At 48.7% G+C, this 20229-nt stretch overlaps 1 protein-coding gene across 1 annotated transcript in view; it reads right to left on the reverse strand.

Moving 5' to 3' along the window:
• Positions 1 to 14977: 14977 nt before the first annotated feature.
• The window catches only part of IFT43 (intraflagellar transport 43), a 49775-nt gene continuing 44523 nt past the window's right edge, over positions 14978 to 20229 (reverse strand). The window contains exons 6-9 of the mRNA XM_065404376.1: positions 18937 to 19009; positions 17543 to 17618; positions 15914 to 15976; positions 14978 to 15097 (exon numbers count right to left, since the gene is read on the reverse strand). Of these exons, the coding sequence (XP_065260448.1) occupies positions 14978 to 15097; positions 15914 to 15976; positions 17543 to 17618; positions 18937 to 19009 (332 nt within the window). The remainder of the gene's footprint in view (positions 15098 to 15913; positions 15977 to 17542; positions 17619 to 18936; positions 19010 to 20229) is intronic.

The raw sequence follows: 20229 nt of genomic DNA on the forward strand, positions 1-20229 counted from the left end.
ATCTTCTGGTTGATATAGTGCAGAAGTCCCACATCATAATCCCTATCAGCCCAATACAAATAGTCCTTAAAAATAAATCACATATCATCTGGGTCTCATACCATGTTTTCACCACACCAACATTTTGTCAGTCCTCCACTGTCCTTCTGGCAGGACAGCCCCCACAGCCCTTCCCAGAGGGAAGGATCTCCCACAGCTTCTCTGCTGGGAGCATCCCTCCCTCTCCCTAGCTCTCTTACAGCTCCCCTGGGTCCAGCTCTCCAGTGAGGAGATGGCAGCAGGTAAGCCCTTCCACTGTTTTCCATTCTTTCAACCCTCTCTAGCCCTAAACTCCAGCTTCCCTGCTTAGAGCCAGCTGACAACTCCCATGCCTGCCTTCAGCCCTCTAGTTCTGGCTTGGGGACAGCTTGTTCTCCTGACTTTCCCCTTCTCCCAGGAACCATCTTCTGTCTGTGGTAGCTATCATCTCCTGCCCTTCCTGACTAGAGCAGTCTGCTCTGACTCTCTGGAGTGCTCTCACTAGGCCTCTTACAGCTCCCCAGGTGCTGCCCTGCCCTTTTAATTGGCCCAACTAGGAGAAATTGGACTGGAACAGGAAAGCTGAATCCCATTTCATGTAATGGGCCAGCTATGCGGTTACACCAAGAACACAAATTGCCTGGGTTTGGTGCTCATTTCACAAGGCTGGGCTGAGGAGAAGGGGGGTGAGATTCTCCGTAAATAGCAGGAAAGTTCATATGGGAGCAGGGGCAGGCCTATCATAGCTCAGGATTAGAGTCTGTGATTTTTATGAAATCACACTTCTTCAGGGATCATCTAAAATGCACACAGGGGTTTGTATTACAGTGCTTCTCTTAGCAAATGTGTTTGTACGAACAAATCCCAGCTGCAAACCTACATCTATCACTAGTCCTCAGTTAAACTGCACACAAGTGACAGCAAGAACCAATCAACCCCTTTTGCTCTGATAGTGTAGCTCTGAAATCCCAACACTTGAGCTAAAGGTGATCTCTGCTATATCTTTTGTGGACCTCCAGCCACTAGAGGAAGATATGGCCTTATGTATTTGAGCAGCTTCTGCCTTGCTCCTTAGCAGAGGTCAGTGGTGCATATATGCACTAAATTCCACATTACAACTTGTGTGTCTGAAATTGATGTCATTTAAGCAGATCTGGAGACCAAAGAATTTGTATTATTTACCATGAATGCTGAATACTACCTCCTGTTTATGGCCAAATCCCACCCTCTTCATTTCAGCACATTTTGCTATGTTACAGAATCCTTATTAACATCATTTATGCGCTTCAGTCCCCACTCCAGTCACTTTACAGATTTATCCAAATACAGATTTGGTTTTATGGTTTTGCCCAAAGTGTATGATTTAGCACAGCAATCTCTCTCCCGCTCCCCCCACTTCATACACACACCATCATAACAGTGACCTGGCAGTTTAGACAAAAATATTTTTACTCAAGTGAAACTCCCATTTAGGGTAATGGCCACTTTAAGAGGCAGAAGGAATGTCAGTGCTGAAGTGTGTGACAGCTATTAAGTGACAGGGATGTAAGAGAGCCACCATGAAGGCTTTGGAAACCTGTAACTTGAATCTCTCAGCAACACTAGGGTACTGTAAACTCCAAGCATTAGAGTCCTGTGCTAAAGGTCCTGGCTTCATTTCTGTTGACAACTCATGCTGGTGGGTAAATAGTCACACATCTGCAGGCTCCTGTGACTGTACTAAGATGGGATTCTCTCTCACACACACACAGCCTAACCTCTCCTGGTGCCCATTACGATGTTCTCTATCTCCAGGCTGTGCAAAATACTGTTCCCCACAGTAATCTGCCTCTTTGCCTGCTCCCTGCATATCAGAAAACGTGATCGGTCCTATCTCTGAATGGGGAGGAAAGTGGGCTGACCAGATTTCTTTAATTAAAAAAAAGGATCAGGTTTATTCCAGATAAGCATGCAGGATTAAAATAGACAGAAAGAATAGACAAGGGGCAGCTGTCAGCACTCCAGCCAATCCGGGGCGATTATTAATAATGATAAGCAGGAGAAGAGGGATAATCAAGGGATAATGAAGTGGTCCTGAAAGTGACAGAAGATGGAGCCTGATAATGGGGCCTGTAGCCCTGTGTTCTTCCAACACCAGAGAGGCCTAATGCAGGACTGGCTGGCAGGGAAGGCAAGAAAAATCAGGGGACTAAGAGAAAGAAAGAAAGAGTTTCACCTCACACACTAACCTCAGTAGAGAAATTAATGGACTCAAGAGCTCTGAACTTCTGAGTCACATAGGGTTCATGAATGAATCAGAACATGTCCACAAGTCACACAGCACAAAGGGTAGGGGCCTGCATCAGCATAAATGTCATACACCTAGAGGGGTGGATGGGTTGTCTGGAGAAGGGAGACTGGGGTTAGATGCTAGTTCCTGGTTTTGAGACACTGGTGGCATAACTCGAAGAGTAGGTGCTTTATTTATGGGGATGCTAGAATGCCTCTAGTGACACATATTCCACAATGATAGTATCTCTCTCTCCCTCATACCATGAGGGTGCTGATGAGAGATATACAGGGAGCTCCAATCTTTAGATGACTGACGTCTCTTGTGGCTCTTTGCATCACTTGAAGACTTGCCCTGGGATAAATCATCCATTTCTCCTTAGGCACTCTTCTCAGAGGTTGGTTTTAGCCAGGGGCTGCAGTGTGAATAAAAGAAAGGTGGAACTCTACCCCTGCCCAAGTTGTCACATACACTCCATTGGTGGCTTCTTCTCATGCCTTTCTCCTCCCTCCTGGTATTTCACTTTCCCCTTTCCCCAGAGCCTTCATTTAAGCTCTAGGGCATAACTGGGAGGAAGGGAAGAAAATTGGGGGGGGGGATTAGTTTTAAATATCAGGAAGCAATGAAAGAAGGGTGTGAGCATTGTGCTCATTGGGCTGGGAGCGCAGAACTCCTGGGTTCTGACACTGGCTCCTCCTCTGTGTGCAAGACCTTTTCTTAGGGTTACCATACGTCCAGATTTTCCTGGACATGTCCGGCTTTTTGGGCCTCAAATCCCCATCCGGGAGGAAATCCCAAAAAGCCGGACATGTCCGGGAAAATAGGGAGGGAGGGGTCGTGGTGCTCGGCCGGGGCCGCTGGGGCCGGCGGTGCTCGGCCGGGGCCGCTGGGGCCGGCGGTGCTCGGCCGGGGCCGCTGGGGCCGGCGGTGCTCGGCCGGAACCGGGGGCCGAGCCGAGCTGGGCCGGAGCCGCTCGGCCGGAACCAGGGCCGGCGCCCCGGGGCCTGAGCTGAGCCAGGTGGGAGACGCCGGGGCCAGAGCCTCTTGGCCTGGGCCGGCCGCCGGAGGGAGCCGCTTGGCCGGGGGGGCCGGACTGGGCCGCGCCCCGCCCCAGCCCCAGCTTACCTGCTGCCTCCCTGTTTCAGGCTTCCCGCGAACATTTGATTCGCGGGAAGCAGGGGAGGGGGAGAAGCAGGGGGGCGGAGCGTTCAGGGGAGGGGGCAGAGTTGGGGCGGGGACTTTGGGGAAGGGGCGGGGACTTTGGGGAAGGGGCGGAGTTGGGGCGGGGAAGGGGCGGAGTTGGGGCGGGGCCGGGGCCCCGTGGAGTGTCCTCCTTTTTTTAAATTAAAATATGGTAACCCTATTGTAAGTGAAGGAAGTAATGATACAGAAGCTGAATGAGAACATGAGAAAACTACAAGCTCTTCTATAGCAATGCAGGACCAAGAACATAAACCTCAATCCAGAAAAAAATGACTTAAACAGCGTGAAGTGACATACACTGGATCTCTGTTCATAGCATAGGGACTGAAAGCAGATCCCAACAAGACCAAGGCAGTCAGAGACAAGCCAGTTCCAGTGGATGTGAAAGGGGTACAGCGCTTCATAAGAATGATGCATTTTCTGTCCAAGTTCTGTCCATACCTGCCTACATGTCAGCTTACAAAGCAGGATGTTGAATGGGATGGAGCAAGATCCCAACACTAAGCATTTGACATGCTGAAACAAATAATAACTGTTGCCTCTGTCCTCAAAACTACCAGCCAGGAGAACCACTGACACTCCATCATGATGCATCAGAGAAAACTTGGAGCAATCATTGCTTATACCAACAGAGCCCCGTTAGGCCTGGTCTACACTGGGGGGGGGGAGGGAGGGGGATCGATCTAAGATACACAACTTCAGCTACGAGAATAGCATAGCTGAAGTTGACGTATCTTAGATTGACTTAGAATCACTTACTTCGCGCCCTCGCGGCGCGGAATCGACGGCCGCCGCTCCCCCGTCGACTCCGCTTCCACCTCTCGCCATGGTGGAGTTCCGGAGTCGACGGCAGAGCGATCGGGGATCGATTCATCGCATCTACACTAGACGCGATAAATCGATCCCTGATAGATCGATCACTACCCGCCAATCCGGCAGGTAGTGTAGACGTACCCTGGGAGACTGAACAGTACACCCAAATAGAAAGAATGCTTCTGGCTATGGTATTTGCAGTAGAGTGATTCCATCAGTACACCTAAGGACACTCAGTAATAGCACAATCAGACCACAAATCCTTAGAGCCAATCATGGCAAAGCCCCTTTTTAGTGCTCCAAAGCAATTGCAGAGCATGTTGATGCACTTCCATCATGGTGGGAGGGATAGCTCAGTGGTTTGAGCATTGGCCTGTTAAACCCAGGGTTGTGAGCCCCCTCCTTGAGGGGGCCACTTAGGAATCTGGGGCAAAATCAGTACTTGGTCCTGCTAGTGAAAGCAGGGGGCTGGACTCGATGACCCTTTGGGGTCCCTTCCAGCTCTATGAGATAGGTATATCTCCATATATTATTACCAGGTAGAGACCAGATATTGTCCAGGACAATTACTGGTGTTAGCTGACACCATGAGCTGGGCATATATACCCAGCATCAACAAGTTGGAGGAAGGGGATCAGGACACTGAATCCATTAACATGCTGCACTATCTCCCAGTTACAACAGCGAAGCTGATGGAAATCAAAGAGACTATGGAAAAAGACATCCAAGTACAGAGGAGATAAGTGAATGATACTAGCAGGGTGGCAAGGATACAAAAGCCAAGTGCCGATAGGAGCAGAACCATATTTTCAAAGTAAAGATGAGCTGAGTGTGCAGGATGGAATCATATTTCAAGGACAGAGAGCTGTTGTCCCCACCTCATTACATAAGGATGCCATGTGAAAAATACATACCTCACACCTGGGCATTCACAGCTGTCTTAGATGGGCTCAAGGGTGTGTTTATTGGCCACTAAAGAATACACAACTGCACTCCTTGAGAGAAAGGTGTGATGCTGGGGTTACGTGATAATTGCCAGCAGAAAGAGACACAGTTACCACATGAGCTGCCCACCCGACCATGAGAAAAGGTGGGAGTGGAGTTATTTTCCTTCAGTGAAGGATCATTGATCATTATGGACTACTACTCAAATTTTTGGGAAGTTGATCCCCTGCCTGATACAAAAAGTAAGTGAGTGATTGGCAAACTGAAGGCCCACTTTGTGAGATATGGCATTCCAGGCACTGTATGCACCAACAACAGACCCCAATTTGCCTTGGAAGAATTCAAGGAATTGGCATGCAAATGGAAATTTGACCATCACCTACTCCCCAGCATACCACAGAGTAATGGTAAGGTGGAATCAGCTGTGGAAACAGATAAGACTGTTATACATGGCTGTTTCTTCTTTTTCTTCTTGTTAGCATTTTTGGCACACAGGAATACCTCATTACAGGGATGCCAGAACAATGCAGAGCAGGCACTGATGGTACAAAGGACCAAACCCCTGCTGCTGATGATGGGAAATCTATTGCAGCTGGAAGGATGGAGATGGCCCCAATCAGAGAAAGCAGGCACAAGTCAGCCATGGACCCACTGGGCCTGGAGACAGGCTCTTCTGTGAGGATCCAGCCTGTAGAGAGACACCCAAAGGAGTGGACTAAAGGAGTCCTGAGGGGTGCAGTGGCACCCAGGTAATATGAGATGATGATGCAAGAAGGGCAAGTGATTCAAAGGAACAAGAGTCACAAGCCAGCAGACACAGCACCCAGAATGGAGAAACAGAGAACTATCCAATGCCCAACTTCACAGGGAGGCAGGAGGCTTCACAGAGAGACAGTTTGCTAGACTCGGAGACGGATGACAGTGAGACAGAGGTAGGTCACTGTCAGTTGAGTAGATCAAATGATCTCAAAGACTATGTAACCATCTGAGTCTCTGGGAAAGACAAGACTCCAACTTGGCTATGTACTAGCAACCTCTGGCCAAAGGGACATGGGGTGGGGGTCTGGGTGTCAACTATTTATTTTTAATGTTTATATTAAAATGTTTGTAAAATAGGGAAGAAATGTCATGATCAGTGGAACTGGAGTCACCAGGAACCATATTTCCTGGAGGGACTGTTATTGACACCAGCAGAACAGGGAACACAGCCTGCATGCAGCATCATTCTGTGAATGAAACACGTGGGGCAGCTGTAGCTGGGATACCTGCCTTGTGGCCAGCCTGGCACAGCAGAGTTGGAGCCCCAGGGTGGAGATTTAGAGTCCAACACCTTGTGAGGAACATAAGAGAGTGGACATGGCACATGCTGACTCTCAGGATGCTCTGGTTTCAGGGTAGGGCTAGCTGGGCAGAAGCAGCCAAAGCAGGGACTGCTGCACTGGAGGAAGGAGTAAAATGGGACCCAGCCAGAACCACTCCTCCTCCCAGCATCCTCCTGGACACAGAACCATGTAGGGGAAACTCCCACACACACACTGGGGGCAGTAGGACCCAGGTAGTGCCTCCCCCCTTGTGGGCTTGGGAGAAAACTGCAAAGAGGAGCCAACCTGTATAGTCTATTGGGGAGAAGCAGCCAAGGCAGGGACTTCTGGATATTTGGAGACCTGTCTACAGTTCGGAGTGGACTTTCTGTGCTCATTGGCTCTTTGCTCCAACCCTCCCTTTCTCTGTCCTCCTCCCTCAGAGTCTGTTCACCTCTGGTTCAATCCATCCCTCTCCTTCCTGCCCCCCCAGGGCCTCTCCCTCTTACCTCCCTTCCAGCTTACCCACTCTTATATAACCCCCTTCCCCAAATACAAACATTGTGGAACGAACATGCCATGTATTGCCATCCTATAGTTCGCTCTGCTTACGTGTTCTGCTCCTTCCCCCACCTGCAGTCTGTCTTGTCTATTTAGAGTTTTAGTTCTTCAGGGCTCCATGTTTGTACAGCGCCTAGCACAATGAGACCCCATTCTTGGTTGGCTCTTAAGTTCCACCCTAACAAACATGTTAAATAAAACAATAATAAGGGAGGGAGGGTAGAAATTACTGTGAAATAACCTACACCTTGCCCCATCCCCAGGCCACTAGACCCACCAAATGCTACTGGCATTCTCCTCAGCAGAAGCAACTCCTAGCAACACTCCCAGCCTGGTGGAAAGATGTCCTGTTTTCCATATGTCTGTACGAGGGGGTAAAATGGCATGACCCAAGAAGGAGACGCCAATGTAGGGATGGTTTTCAGGTCATGGTCAGAAACAGCAGACAAGTAGCCCCACAGCTCACAGCCTGAACCCCTCATCCAAGGAAGGCACAGTCCAACAGAGCAGAGTGCATACAGAGACACATGCCCAATCCAGTCCAGCAATACCTTCTGGAGTCAATGAGTTGCACCCATTTAAGCCAGGGCTGGATATGGCCCTTGGGCTCCAGTGTATCTTATGGGGAAGAGGAAGCAAGATGGGGAAGGGTAGGATTGCTTTGAGGGAACCAATTTTCGGAGAAGAAAAGGCTGGATTTAGGCAGCATATGTAGTGCTGAGACACACTGAGGCATCTCCACGCCCTGTTTTCCCAAGGAGCAAACACAGTAGGAGTGCAGGGGAGAGACTCCCTGGGGGCCCCCTGGGTTGGTCCAAGGAAACAGCTCCGAGCTGCAAACTTGTCCTCTTGTTGGGGAGATATTCAACGGTGGTGACAAATGAGGGAGGTGGGGCAAGAAGCCACAGAGTCTGATGTCTACCAGCAGTGCAGGCAAGAGAGCTGGGGGACTTGTTCTGTGGGAGTCCAGGGGGTTGGATTTGTTTGGGGAGAGCTTCCTCTCTTATTTTAACGCTATTTTTCCCCTGGAGCATTTTAATCTCCTTCAGGGAGGGAAATACTCAACCCCGCTCCCTGTAACATACTCACCCACCTCTCACAGAACACATGCTGTGCTGTATGGTACCATGCAACTCAGTGGGAGTGGAAGTGCCTCCCTCTCTCACACAGTCAGTCATTGTGCAGGAGGTGAACACAGGCCTGAGTGAGGACGAGGGAATACTGGGGGAATGCTGAGCTTTGGCTCTTACTCCCTCTTTCTGTGATCCTGCCACTCCAGGTCACTGCAGCAGATGCTAAGAGCATATGTGATGAATTAATTCCGCTTTCCCTGAGACACTCCAGCGACAGGAACAGCAGTACATTTCCAACTGATTAACATAGCAGTTTTCCCCTTCCTCCCGCCGTCACTTTGTCTCATTTAATAAAGCAGCTGGGCAGAGTCCCTTTAAGAGGCTCCTAGCTGGCAAATAGACTTCTGTATGGAAAGTTTCTGGGTAATCTACTTTAATGCCTAATTTTTAGCTTTAATTATCAAGATTATTTATTTTATGGCACCACGTGTGTGGTCTCTACCACCAGATCCTCCTCAATGGCAAATTATAATCTACTCAAATGGCCAATTTCCACCTACAAATATTGTACCTGCTACTGTTACAAGTGACACCTAAGATCCCTAGAAGTGGAAGAAATTACAATTCAGTTTTTCTTGTGCATTTGAATCACTTTGTCTACAGTCAGTCTCACCGTTTCCTCTGTATAGTCTATTGGATTCTGATCCTGCAACTAGATATGTGTGGATAGATCCTTACACCTGGGCAGAGTCCCAGTAAAACCAGGTAGAATGAGGCACCAATAACTGGCTCAGTATATTAACCTAGCTCTTTATGATACACTTTGACAGGTGTTCAGCTCTTCTCCAGTCATGTAGGCAGCAGAAAAGAACAAGTAGTGATCAGACCACTGCATTAAAAGTGTAATCTCTAGGGTCAAATAAGGGACTGGGACTCAACACTTCTCGATTCAATTCTCAGCTCTGAGAGGGTGTGCAGTCTCCATCTTAGAGCTAGGGACCCTGGGTTCTAATCCCAATTCTGCCACTGTGTCATTGTGTGACCTTGGGCATGTCATTTCCCCTTTCTGTGCCTCAGTTTCTTCATTTGTAAAATGGGGATAGCAATACTGTCCTACCTCCTGAGAAAGTTGGGCAACTGTATTCATCCATGTGCATGAAGCATGTTGAGTTCCTTGGAGGGAAGCTGCTAGAAGAATGCAGAGAACTATTATTGCTCTATTCTACCAGAACAACTGCAGTGTCCTCTGTTAAGCATCAATCTGTGGCACTAATTCTATCTCACTGGTGTAGGTTAGGCCGATGCTTCTGAGAAGTGGACTCAACCCTAGTGGAAATAGAAATCACCTGAGGCTGAACTATGGTGTCACCCAGATCAGTTACAAAGAACATCTTGCTCTGGACTTTTCAACACGGTTAGATACTTTCCACAGAGCGTTTTACAAATCAGAGCTCACAATGGAGCTCTGTCCCAGCCAGCATACCTGGGTACATTCCAGTCCAGCCAAGAACTGGCCAGCCCTGGCCTGCAAACACACTGCATTGTTTCCACTTGTATAATACAGTAATGTTGGGGTTACTAGGCCTATGTGAGCCAGAGTTCTTCCATGTTTAAACTCTGTCCTTCCATGTTTAGCTCTAATCGACCTCAAGAGCCAAGGACAGGAATTGGAATTTGTAAATAGCAAGGTACCAAGCAATAATGATGAGGTTTGCATGTTTCTAGCTGGAGAAGGGGTAATAAACTAAGAGTAAACAGAACCAAATAACTGTTTAGAGGAATGTTACTAACAAGCTAGATTTATAGCCCTAGAATGATTTAACGGCTTAAATGTATAAACATGCCTTCGGTAGAGAGGGGAGGGGGAGTAGAGGGGGTGGTAGAGGGGGAGAGAGGGGGGGCTTAGTTGTAAAGTATAAGAAGAGAGAAACTGTTTTTGCTGGTGTGCTCGATTTGAGACTTGCCTGTCTCCTTGCACCACTTTGAGATCTCAAATAAACTTGATTGTTTCTCCACCCCGGTATGTTTATTGGCGCGAAGCATGCCGGGCAACGAACCCCGCTGTTGCTGTCCTCGGGCCTCTGTGCCGGCAACAGTAATGAGCAGTTCATCCTATGACAACACCGCCCCTGTGAAAGGAGAAGCAGCAGTTCTCAGTCACATTTCAGGTGTTGCAATGCAACCAAAATAGGATTGTGAAAGACAGGAACAACATGCTGACTGAAGGACTGCGGTCAGACAATCCCAGCTTCCTTTCCCAACTCCGGAAGGGAATCAGAGGGGTATGAAAACAGGGCTCAATCTATTTGGCTCACTGAAGAAGGGTAGAAGGACAACTTGATCACAGCCTATACTCTATAAATATCTAAAACAGGGAGAGGATATTGGACATGCTTTTACTCAGGCAGACAAAGGCATAACAAGACCCAATGGTTGGAGGTTGAAGCTAGAAAAATTCAGACATGAAATAAAGCAAAAATCAGTAACATTGTGGATAATTAACCATTGGAATAACTTACCTAAGGTTGTGGTAGGTTCTCCAACACAAGGAGTCATTGTACAAGACATTGTACAAGACATGCTCTAGCTCAACCACCCATCACTGGGCTCCAGCAGGCCTGTATTACACAGGCAGTCAATGATCACGGTTGTCTCTTCTTGCCTTAAGATATGTGAATCTATGACTTTTCAAACATGCTGTACAGTAAAACTGTATCCAGCTATCCAGAACTCCTATGGGCCAGTCAGCAGCCAGGGAATAGCCAGGGCATAGAGGGGTGGCCAGGGCCATCCTAACTCCAGAATGCCTGTGTAAGAGGCTCTGGTGAGGGGGCAGACAGCTCTGTACCTCCCAGGGAGGCTCCCTCCCCTGAGGGAATTCCACAGGGCCAACTTCAGGCTGGTGCACACAGCTCTGCTGGCATAAAGTGGCCACAGCACACTTCTGAATTCCCCGCTCTGACTCCAAACACCTCTGTGCTCCTTTCCCGTAAACCCCTTCATTCTTTCCCTTCACACGCTCCTCCCTCCCCTTCTTTCCTACCTCTCCAGTGAGACCCTCCCTGTCCTCCAAACTCCCATCTCTCTCCCACGTCACCCTCCTCCCATCCCTCGCTTTCCCACCTGGCCTCCAAACCTCCCTCCTCCCTCCCCCACCTCGCTTCTGGCCTGCCTTTCCCTTCTCCAGGCTCTCTCCAGCTGCTCTCATCCCCAGCCCAGTCCTGCCTCACACTCTCCCTCACCCAAGTAACCCAGTCTCCCCGGGCCCTCTCCAGACCCCCCAGAAACTCCCCCCTCAAAGGCTCCCTTCCTCTAACCTTCTTTGAAATGCCCTGAGTCTCCTCCCCATCCCCTCCTCCTCCCCCCTTCCAGAGGGACCTTTTCTTTTCCCTGTTCCCAAACCTCCTCACCCAGACCACCCATTCTCCTCTCCAGAGCCCCCCAATGCTTCCTCCCAAGGTCCCCCTTTAGCCAGTGTCTCCCCAGCTCCTCTCCTCCCCACCTGAAACCTTCTCAGGCCTGGCTCTTCGCTGGAGGCCTGTCAGCTCCTCACAGCCCAGCTGGGCTCCCCATTTTTTGGCCTCGGAGTTGAACTGGCAAGCAGGATGCTGCCAGCCGAGAAAGATCAGAGCAACCTCAAGGAGTCTGCACCGCAGCCCTCACTGAGTACTGGAGGCTGAACATTATGAGGAAAAAACATAGCACTGGCTCTCCCACCCGGCCTTCAGCGTGGGAGGGAGATGTGCCTCCCCCCCACCTAAATGAGGCCTGCACCAAGTGAGTGCAGGGTCCATATTACACAGGAACAACATAGTCAGCAAAATGAAAGGCTTGTCCTCAGTCACTCAACATGGGAACCACACGAGGGATGCGGCTTTGGGTGCAACTTTCTGTCTCTCACTCTGAAGTCAGGGGAGTGCCCCCCTGTGGTGGGAGGGAGCAAGAGAGAGGAAAAACCTCTGCACCAAGCAACCCAGACCTGTGCCTGCTGGGCAGCTGCTTCAAGCCTTTGCATATGGCAGAAGCACAAAATCCCCAGAAATCCTTGCAGGTCCTTGTGATGTTGATCCCATCCGCCCTCCCCCGCCCGAAGCATAATACCCTAATATTGCAGGCCTAGCTTCACCCCACGCAATCAGGTAATTCAGATTCACAGTTCTTCCTGCCTATGTGCCCTAGTCTTGGGGCAATTTTAGCTACTCCAACCATCACAAACTGTGGAGTGGTTTTGTGATGTGGACAACAAACTGCTAGGAGGAGAGACCCACAGTTCTTTGTGACAGTGTCTGAAGATCTGAGGCCCAGTCTTCCAGCTGTGGAAGGTATCAGCACCACAGCATATCCACTCCCTTGCAGTGCTTGTTCTCCCCTCCCCCCTTCATCATTTTTCTCTTTCAATTTGGGTTGTTTTTCTGCTACAGCAGTTTAGGGTTGGAGACACAGGGGGACAACTTAGGGGAGTACAGCAGCCTGCATGTTGCAGAGCCACATGCCTCCGTGAAGGGCACTGGGAGGCCTGCGTTGAGTCCATTCCGGAGGCTACAGAACCTTCCCCTTTCATTCCCAGGGCTGAGGTATAGATACATGTCCTTCAGGTTTCAGAGATGCTGGGATCCAGGGATGGCAGATAGCAGCAGTGGGCTATCAGCTCACCAGAGGAGTGGTGTACAGTAGAGTCTGATCTTACTTGGACAGGAGAGAGGATCCCAACACCAGTAAGTCCTACAGCTTATAATTAAAAGGAAAGAAACTCTTCTCTGTGTGTAGATCTCTGGGGGAGGGAGGCAGGTCTTCCCCCCCTTCACCTTCCAAGGTGTATATCTGATCTTCTGAGCTGCTTTGTTTTGCTGAATTTTAATGCAAAGTTTTCCAGTGGGATGTGGGAAGCACCCTGTGTTCTCTCTGGCCAACGAACCTGTGTGGACCTCATTGAAAGACAGAGAGAGAAGGTGGTACAGCTGGGAAGTCTCAGTGAGGAACAGTCATATAAAACAGGCTTCTCCACTCCAGCAAAGAGTTTGGCCTCATCCTCCAAACATTTGCCTGTTGTGTGCATATAGGCACTCCCAATCTCTCTCCCTTCCCCCACCCCAACTTCTCAGTCATTTGGGGGACTTCTTGATTAAAAAATTAACATCTCCCTGAGTTTGAGTGAGTCTGTGAGAGGGGGCAAGGGCACTGCTGTCATCTTCACAGCCTAAGCAGCTCTCTTTTCTACTCACTGTCGCTTTCACAGTAAGGTCACCTGTGTTGCCCATGGTCAAAAGCCCAGAGATTCTGGAAGCTGGCCTCAAAGCCTGAGGGTGGGTGGATATTGCAGTTGTGTGTGTGCCAGCAGTGCAAGGGGAGCAATTTCTATGTAGATTAATACTTCAGTTTCCTAAAGCTCAGTGGCTCCTCCACCCACTGGAATCAACATCAGGATGTGTATGGGGGTCTCTCCAATTACGCACATGAAGAGTTTTGCAGCCTCAAGGTTTCTGAGGATCCATTTTATTGCAACCACCACAGAGAGCTGGAAAAAGACTGTTTGCCCAGTGAAGCATTTATCCAAGCTTCATTTTTCAGGAATCAGCCATTCTGCTGTTCCCACCCCAAGCCCATGGTGCAGTAGCACTATTGTCCAAGATGATACCATGCCCTTCACCCCTAAGGCCACGGTACAGGGCTCAATCCTGCTCCTCTTTTGCCTTCAGCATCATCTCTCAGTGGGCCCCGATGTTATGATTTAGCATGTGCTGCATTCAGAGGGGTAACTGGACCTGTTGTGCTCTTAGCACAGTGGTAAGAACAGAGCACGATGAAGTTATACTAACCAAGCACAAAGCCTGCTAACAAAGCCAGCAGCATCGTCCTCCCCCAGCTATCTGCACCACACAGAAGAGTGTTTACACTTGCTCCACATGGGAGAGATCACAGTCAAAAGCTCCAGCAGCACAAAGCTTTAGAGGGTAACTAGCTCTCTGCAAACAATGACCACTGATACGAGCAGGGTGTATGTATCACAGCAGCAGGCCTGGCACTTTCAAATGTGTGGTATAAACAGCATTTTCTTTACAAGCTACCTATCACCTTAAACCATCTCAGCTCAGGCTATGCGTTCCTCTGTGTTGACAAACTAAGCAGGGTTAGCCCTGGGAGACCACAGGGGGAAAAAGCAGGTGCTGCAAAAAGTAATGCTGACAGTTTAGTAGGTGGTGCTCTTCCCTCTGACTCAATAAAGAGCTATTATTCCAAGCACAGGGCTATAGGACAGTGGGTTGCTGGAGGTATTACCTCTGGGTGGGATATAAAACTGCGGTCTGGACCACTTGTGGCATCTGTTGTGAGAGAAGGATGGTAACCTCAGAGTCCCGGGCAAATTCAACCTAAACTCCCTTTGCAACCTCAATAGGAAGCCATGTTCTTCTTCATTTCCTGTCCTACCCTGTTGTCCAGTGTGGCTGTTAAACAGCTGCCATGTTTCCACCCCAGAACAGGGTGCAGGTACTGCAGCAGCAGACAAGATCCCTGCAGTAACTTGTAAAACATCTTGGGATGAAGAGCTAGCGAAATGGAAGCGATTGTTTAAACAAATGCTTTTTTGTATTTGAAATTATTCAGTGTGGCATTTTGAGAACAAATAAATATTCTTGTTACAAAATACCTGGGAGTCAAGCCCACTTTCCTATCATCCCACCTCCTTTACTTTCAGATCTGGAATATTTTCTCAAATACAAGAGTTGATTAAAAAAAACACAACTAGTGCTAACTATTTGCAGCTGTCTGAGCCTGTGTGCTGAGCTGGCCAGAGCTCAGATATCCTTGGACTGACCCAAGGGCTCATCTCTCTCAGACTGTCCCACGTCCCACTCAGTCACGAGTTCTGAAGACACCTCCATGTAGAGATGGTCCCAGTCCCAGAAGACATCCTCCTACCAAGAGGAAAGAAAGAAAAATACTGAATTGCTACAGGTCTCTGAATGTTGCTAAATGGTCAGGCGAGCAGCCCTAGAGAGAAGCTGTAACAGGCTCAGAGAGCTATCACTCTGCACACAGACGGGGAATTAGGGCAGGGCCCTAGATTCAATTAGGAGCACTAGAAATCCCAAGAAAAAGGCAGTTTGAATCCCTGACACAATTTATAGATTTTGACAGATCGGGTTGTGTTTTTAAAATTCACCAAAATAGCAAGTTATAGATTGAATCAGGCACAGTGCAAGGAGGATCTGTGAAATCTCCACCCCTACACAACTCTGCCAATTCAGCTCTGTCCTAACCTGCAGAAACCCTGCTATTCCAGTCCTGGGCTCCCCCCAGTTCCGCTGGTGCTCCTCTGTCCTGACCAGTTGTTCCAGACTTGGGTTCTCCCTATTCCCCTGTCTGCCTTTGCCTCTCAATGGAGCTGGAGCTGGTGGTGGCTCTTAGAGGCAGAATTTATTAGAACGGTGAGTGTGTCAGGAGCCCCAGTCCCCGGTCAGAGACAGTCCCCAATAATTCCTTTGTCAGCTATTTTGCAAGGGAGGGCCCAGTTGGAAGCAGCGCCACAAGCTCTGGCACACTAAACGTATCACATTCTGGGCCCCGGAAACCTCTGAAATCCAAATCCCTTCAGACTTTATCCAACTGAGAAAAGTCTGTCCCATTCCCCCTCCCCCCCATTAATAAGGCCATGGGTATCATGTACTGACTGAGGGACTTGCAGGTCCACGCGAACAGCTCTACTAGTTTCTGCCTCAGGACAGGCTCACCTCTCGTACTTCCTGTTCCGGGGCCAGAACCTTGGTGAGAAGCTTCAGGTCAATCTCTCCATCCTGTGAACACAAAGCAGGTCACAGACGTACTCCAACAGACCAGGCACAGAGAAAAGGGATCCCGCACCTTAGCCAGGAACAGGATGTTGCTGGTGACACAGCTGCATTCTTGCCTCTTTGGGGACCAATGGCTTCTTATGGGACAGGATTAGCAGGTGGCGACTGGATGTGGGCAGCTCAGAGGGAGGGGAAGGAGCATGTGAGACCAATCCCAGTGTTGCAACACTCACAGTGCAATCGCAACTGTTGTGATTTCTGGCTGAATTGGGGGTGCAGGAATTTTACCTGAGCTGGCTGCAGTTTCCCCCTTCAGCCACTATAGGGAGCTGGCCTGCAGCCATCCCATAAAAGCTGCCTGCACCTCCCTGGGATCCCGTGAGCTCTGAGTGGGGCAGAGTCCAGAAAAAACAAAACCTCCCACCACCCTCCACTGCAGCCCAGGAGAGTTAAATTAAATTAAGAGTGTGGGGAAGTTCCCTCCGCTGCTGACTGGAGACAGGTGCCAGCTACAGGCACCAGCCAGGGGAGGCTGCTGGGACACAGGGAAGGGGCTGTGTGAACCAGTGACTGTAGATGGAGGGAACGAGAGGGGAGTATTGCCCAGCAGATGCACAAGGGAGTCAGGGCCTGCACTTCTGTGTGTACACATTTTGTGTCTGTGTCACACAAACAGTGCAGGGCAAGAAGGGGGAGCTCAAAAAACAGCAGCCAGACCAAAAACAACGTCAATTAAAAAAACCTCATGATTTTGGGGTCCTGACTCATGATTTTGAATTCTTAGGGTTGGCAATATGGCAGTCCCCAAGGAGACAGGAAATCAAGGCCTGTCATCATTTGGGTTTGTGCCTCTCAGGAACAGCTTTGGAAACTTCCTTCCTGCTTGAAAATGGCTCTTTGCGCTACAGCAGCATGAAGAACTCCTATACCCAGAGCCAGCAGCCCAGACACCGGGGGCAGGGTTGCATGTGCCTCAGGCACCACAAGAAAGGGCAGCACCATGGATGACCCTGGCTGAGGGAGAAGGAGCAGTGCTGGCTGCCAGGGGAAAGAGCAGTGCTGTGTGTGTCCCAGGACCAGGGAAAGGGGCAGAGCATGGTAAAACATGGGTAGGAAATGTGTTCTAGGGATATATGTAGTGTTGCTGGAGCCGTGTTGGTCCCAGGATGTTAGAGACACAAGGTGGGTGAAGCAATATCTTTTATTGGACCAACAGAAAACCTGAGGGAAAACTCAAGGATGTTCTGACTGTGTAAATAAATGGCCATCGGAGTAAGATTTCCAAGTGGATGCCAAGCAAAGGTGCCAGGGAGACGTTTATATCCAGTATCAGAGGCCCCACCAGAGCAGTGAGCACTGTAGTGGCCCCACCAGAGCAATGGGCACTGTACACTTAGTGTTCCCATATACATTAGGGCCCCATAACAGAGGGGAACAGGTCCTTGAAACCTTGGGGGACAGGGGTTGTGTTAGGTATCAGCTGGACCCAAGTATCTGTTTTTCTGGAGGACGACATGAGGGAGGTGCAGAGGGGGTTATGCTGGCCACTATATAAGGGCACCCACTCACCAGGGTTTGGAAGGCAGCATACTTCATGAGGTCATTGTCCAGGTCACGGAAGGTCAGCACTCTGTTCACCTGGATACTGCAAGAGGGAGGGGCAAGAAACAAAACTAGCTAATTGTGGGAACAGCTCGTGCTCCTCCAGGGAGCAGTGGCACATGAATGGGAGTCTGGGAGCATCCAGCTTCAGTGTCCATGTCTCCAAGAGAAAATAAATACACGGGTGGAGAGGAATCTGGGCACAAGCCTCTTGAGTGCTGTTTCCATACCAGATAGAACAATGATTTAGACATGGAATATTATTATTTAATGTACCATGAATGTGAGGGAAGCCCCAGAACCTGCCATCCTGTGAACAGTAGATGCTGTATTTGTAGGAAGCCTAACAGCAAAAATTGGATTAGCTGTTTAGGAGAAAAGGTGTCTGATTGTTCTACCTCCTGGCTCCTAACCAGCCCTACCATGCAGCTTCCAGCATACTGGGGTCTCTGAGTTTTCATGGCTGCTTTGAAGTCATAGTTATAAGAAAAAGCTAGTAACATATCCAAAGACTCCATGGATGTTCAGAGAACTGAGATGATCATAACATAATAGAAAACAATGAAGTAAAATCTGATTGAGAAACAAAGTGATTTTTAGTCAAACTGTTAAAAGTGTTTTTAATTTGTTTTTGATAACAGCTATTTAATTTCAATGCCCAATAAACATTTGGGAGAAAAGACATCTTTGTTCAGGATTCAGGCACCCTTTCTGTACAATTAAGGGCCACAAAAGCGCCCAATCCATATGATCCAAGAAATCACTCCAACAAAACAGGAAAGAGCAGACTTGCCCTTCCCTGATATTTCTAAGATTAACCTTTTTTTTTTCATTTTATTTTTTTCCCTTTGCTAGTCACCTTTGAGATAAATCCAGAACTACTTTGACTAGCACTTTTAACCAATAGGATTTGCACTATACAAATTAACTAGGCACTTGAATGAGGCAGACATCATATGGGGGAAAACAATTTATGATCATGTAAGTAAAGAGTGTGTGATAATACATATGCACAAAAAGGCAGTGTTAACGTTGCACAGGCAACCTTAAATTGGGCATTTCCTAATTTTTGAAGGTTTCACTTTGCAAGCTCAATCGTGTTCTTTTGATATATTTTTGTATGTATATAGAATATGCTGTAATTACTTTCTCTTTGTATTTGGAAACAACACAATGGAACTTTACTATCCTGGAGACTCACTATCATAATGCATGGCATCAAATCCTACTGAATGGGACAACCACTGATCTCTGCAGAACACAAGGTAATGCAGGATTTAATTTCAGCAGCCATTTCTCACCGCTGATCCCCAGCAGTGGACAGTGACTCTAGACTTGTGATCATGTGGCTGTGATGTTACCTGGGTGGAGCCGCCACTTGCATAGCGAGATCTTCTTCCTGTACTTCCTCCAAGTCCGGGATCACTGGAATATCTGCAACAGGAAGAGGCAGAAGCAGCATGAAGATGACGGAATACTGAGCTTTCCTCCCACTTGGGAGAGAGAGAAGTCAGAAATCCCACCCTCCCATGCTACACGGGGTGTGAATGCATTCACAGCCCTCATGACAGGAAAACAATGGCAGGTTATTTGCAATGATTAAAAAAGCATATACTGTAGTTTAATAATAAAACAAGCCAATAAAACTTTGAAACCTGGAGGCAAAATAAATCCAAAGAGGGAAGGAAATTTGTGCTGCATTAGTACTTGCTCAACAGTCATGGATTCTCCATTTGGAATAACCTTGAACCTTATGAGGTTTGAATTCTGGCTGGCTGCTGCAAGCCTCAAACACGGACCTGCTGCATGCTTGCCATCATCCCATAGGCAGGGCAAGAATTCCCTTCACACAAGAATCACTATTTGTCCAGCTCAGGTTCACATTTTATTAGAGATGAAAAATATCAGATTTCCCTCAGAAAACTGTCATTTAAATTAAGGGGGAAAATGTTTAATGAAGCCCCAAATGCCAAAAATAAAGAAGTTTCACAGCAGATTCCCCCTCCCAAAGGGCACAATTCTCTGGATGTGTCTCACGCTGCAGCTGCAAATCTCTTTCTGATCCCTGGAGCTTGACTTTTCTGGCATTTGTCCCCTTCTCTCTCAGAAGCAATTAACCCTTCATCTGTATCCACTTTCAGGCTCGTCCCTGGGTTTCTCTGTCCTTCTCTTGAGTATTTTCAGTACCCTCTCTCCTCAGATCCCATCTCCCATTTGCAAAGGAGGCTGGTCAGCATGTTGGATGCAGTCTCTCTATTTCATCAGGAGGGGCTCTCCCGCCCAGCAAGGGCAAGGACATGACAGCGAAGCCACAGGTGGACAAAGTTTTGTTTGGTTGTAGCCCAGGATGCCAATGACTATGGTGCATCCTGCTGCAGGTCCAGCCATGAGATGCACCCCCCAATCTGGTAGAGAGATGTGCTCAGCCCAAAATAATTTGAACAGAGAGCAAAGCATACCAGAGTTGCCAGATGCCTAGCCAACAGTAGTTAGTTAAGGGCTATCAGTAGGTTTAGCCCTGTACCAGACCCTTCCTGCTCCGAGGAGCCCACAATCCAGACAAGACAGAGCATGAGGTCTGAACCTCACTGAAGTGCTCCAGCACTGACCACACCTAGACTGCACTGCTGGAGGCGAAATGGGGAAGAGGACAG

The sequence above is a fragment of the Emys orbicularis genome, chromosome 4 (assembly GCF_028017835.1).
Source record: "Emys orbicularis isolate rEmyOrb1 chromosome 4, rEmyOrb1.hap1, whole genome shotgun sequence".
Lineage (NCBI taxonomy): Eukaryota > Metazoa > Chordata > Testudines > Emydidae > Emys > Emys orbicularis.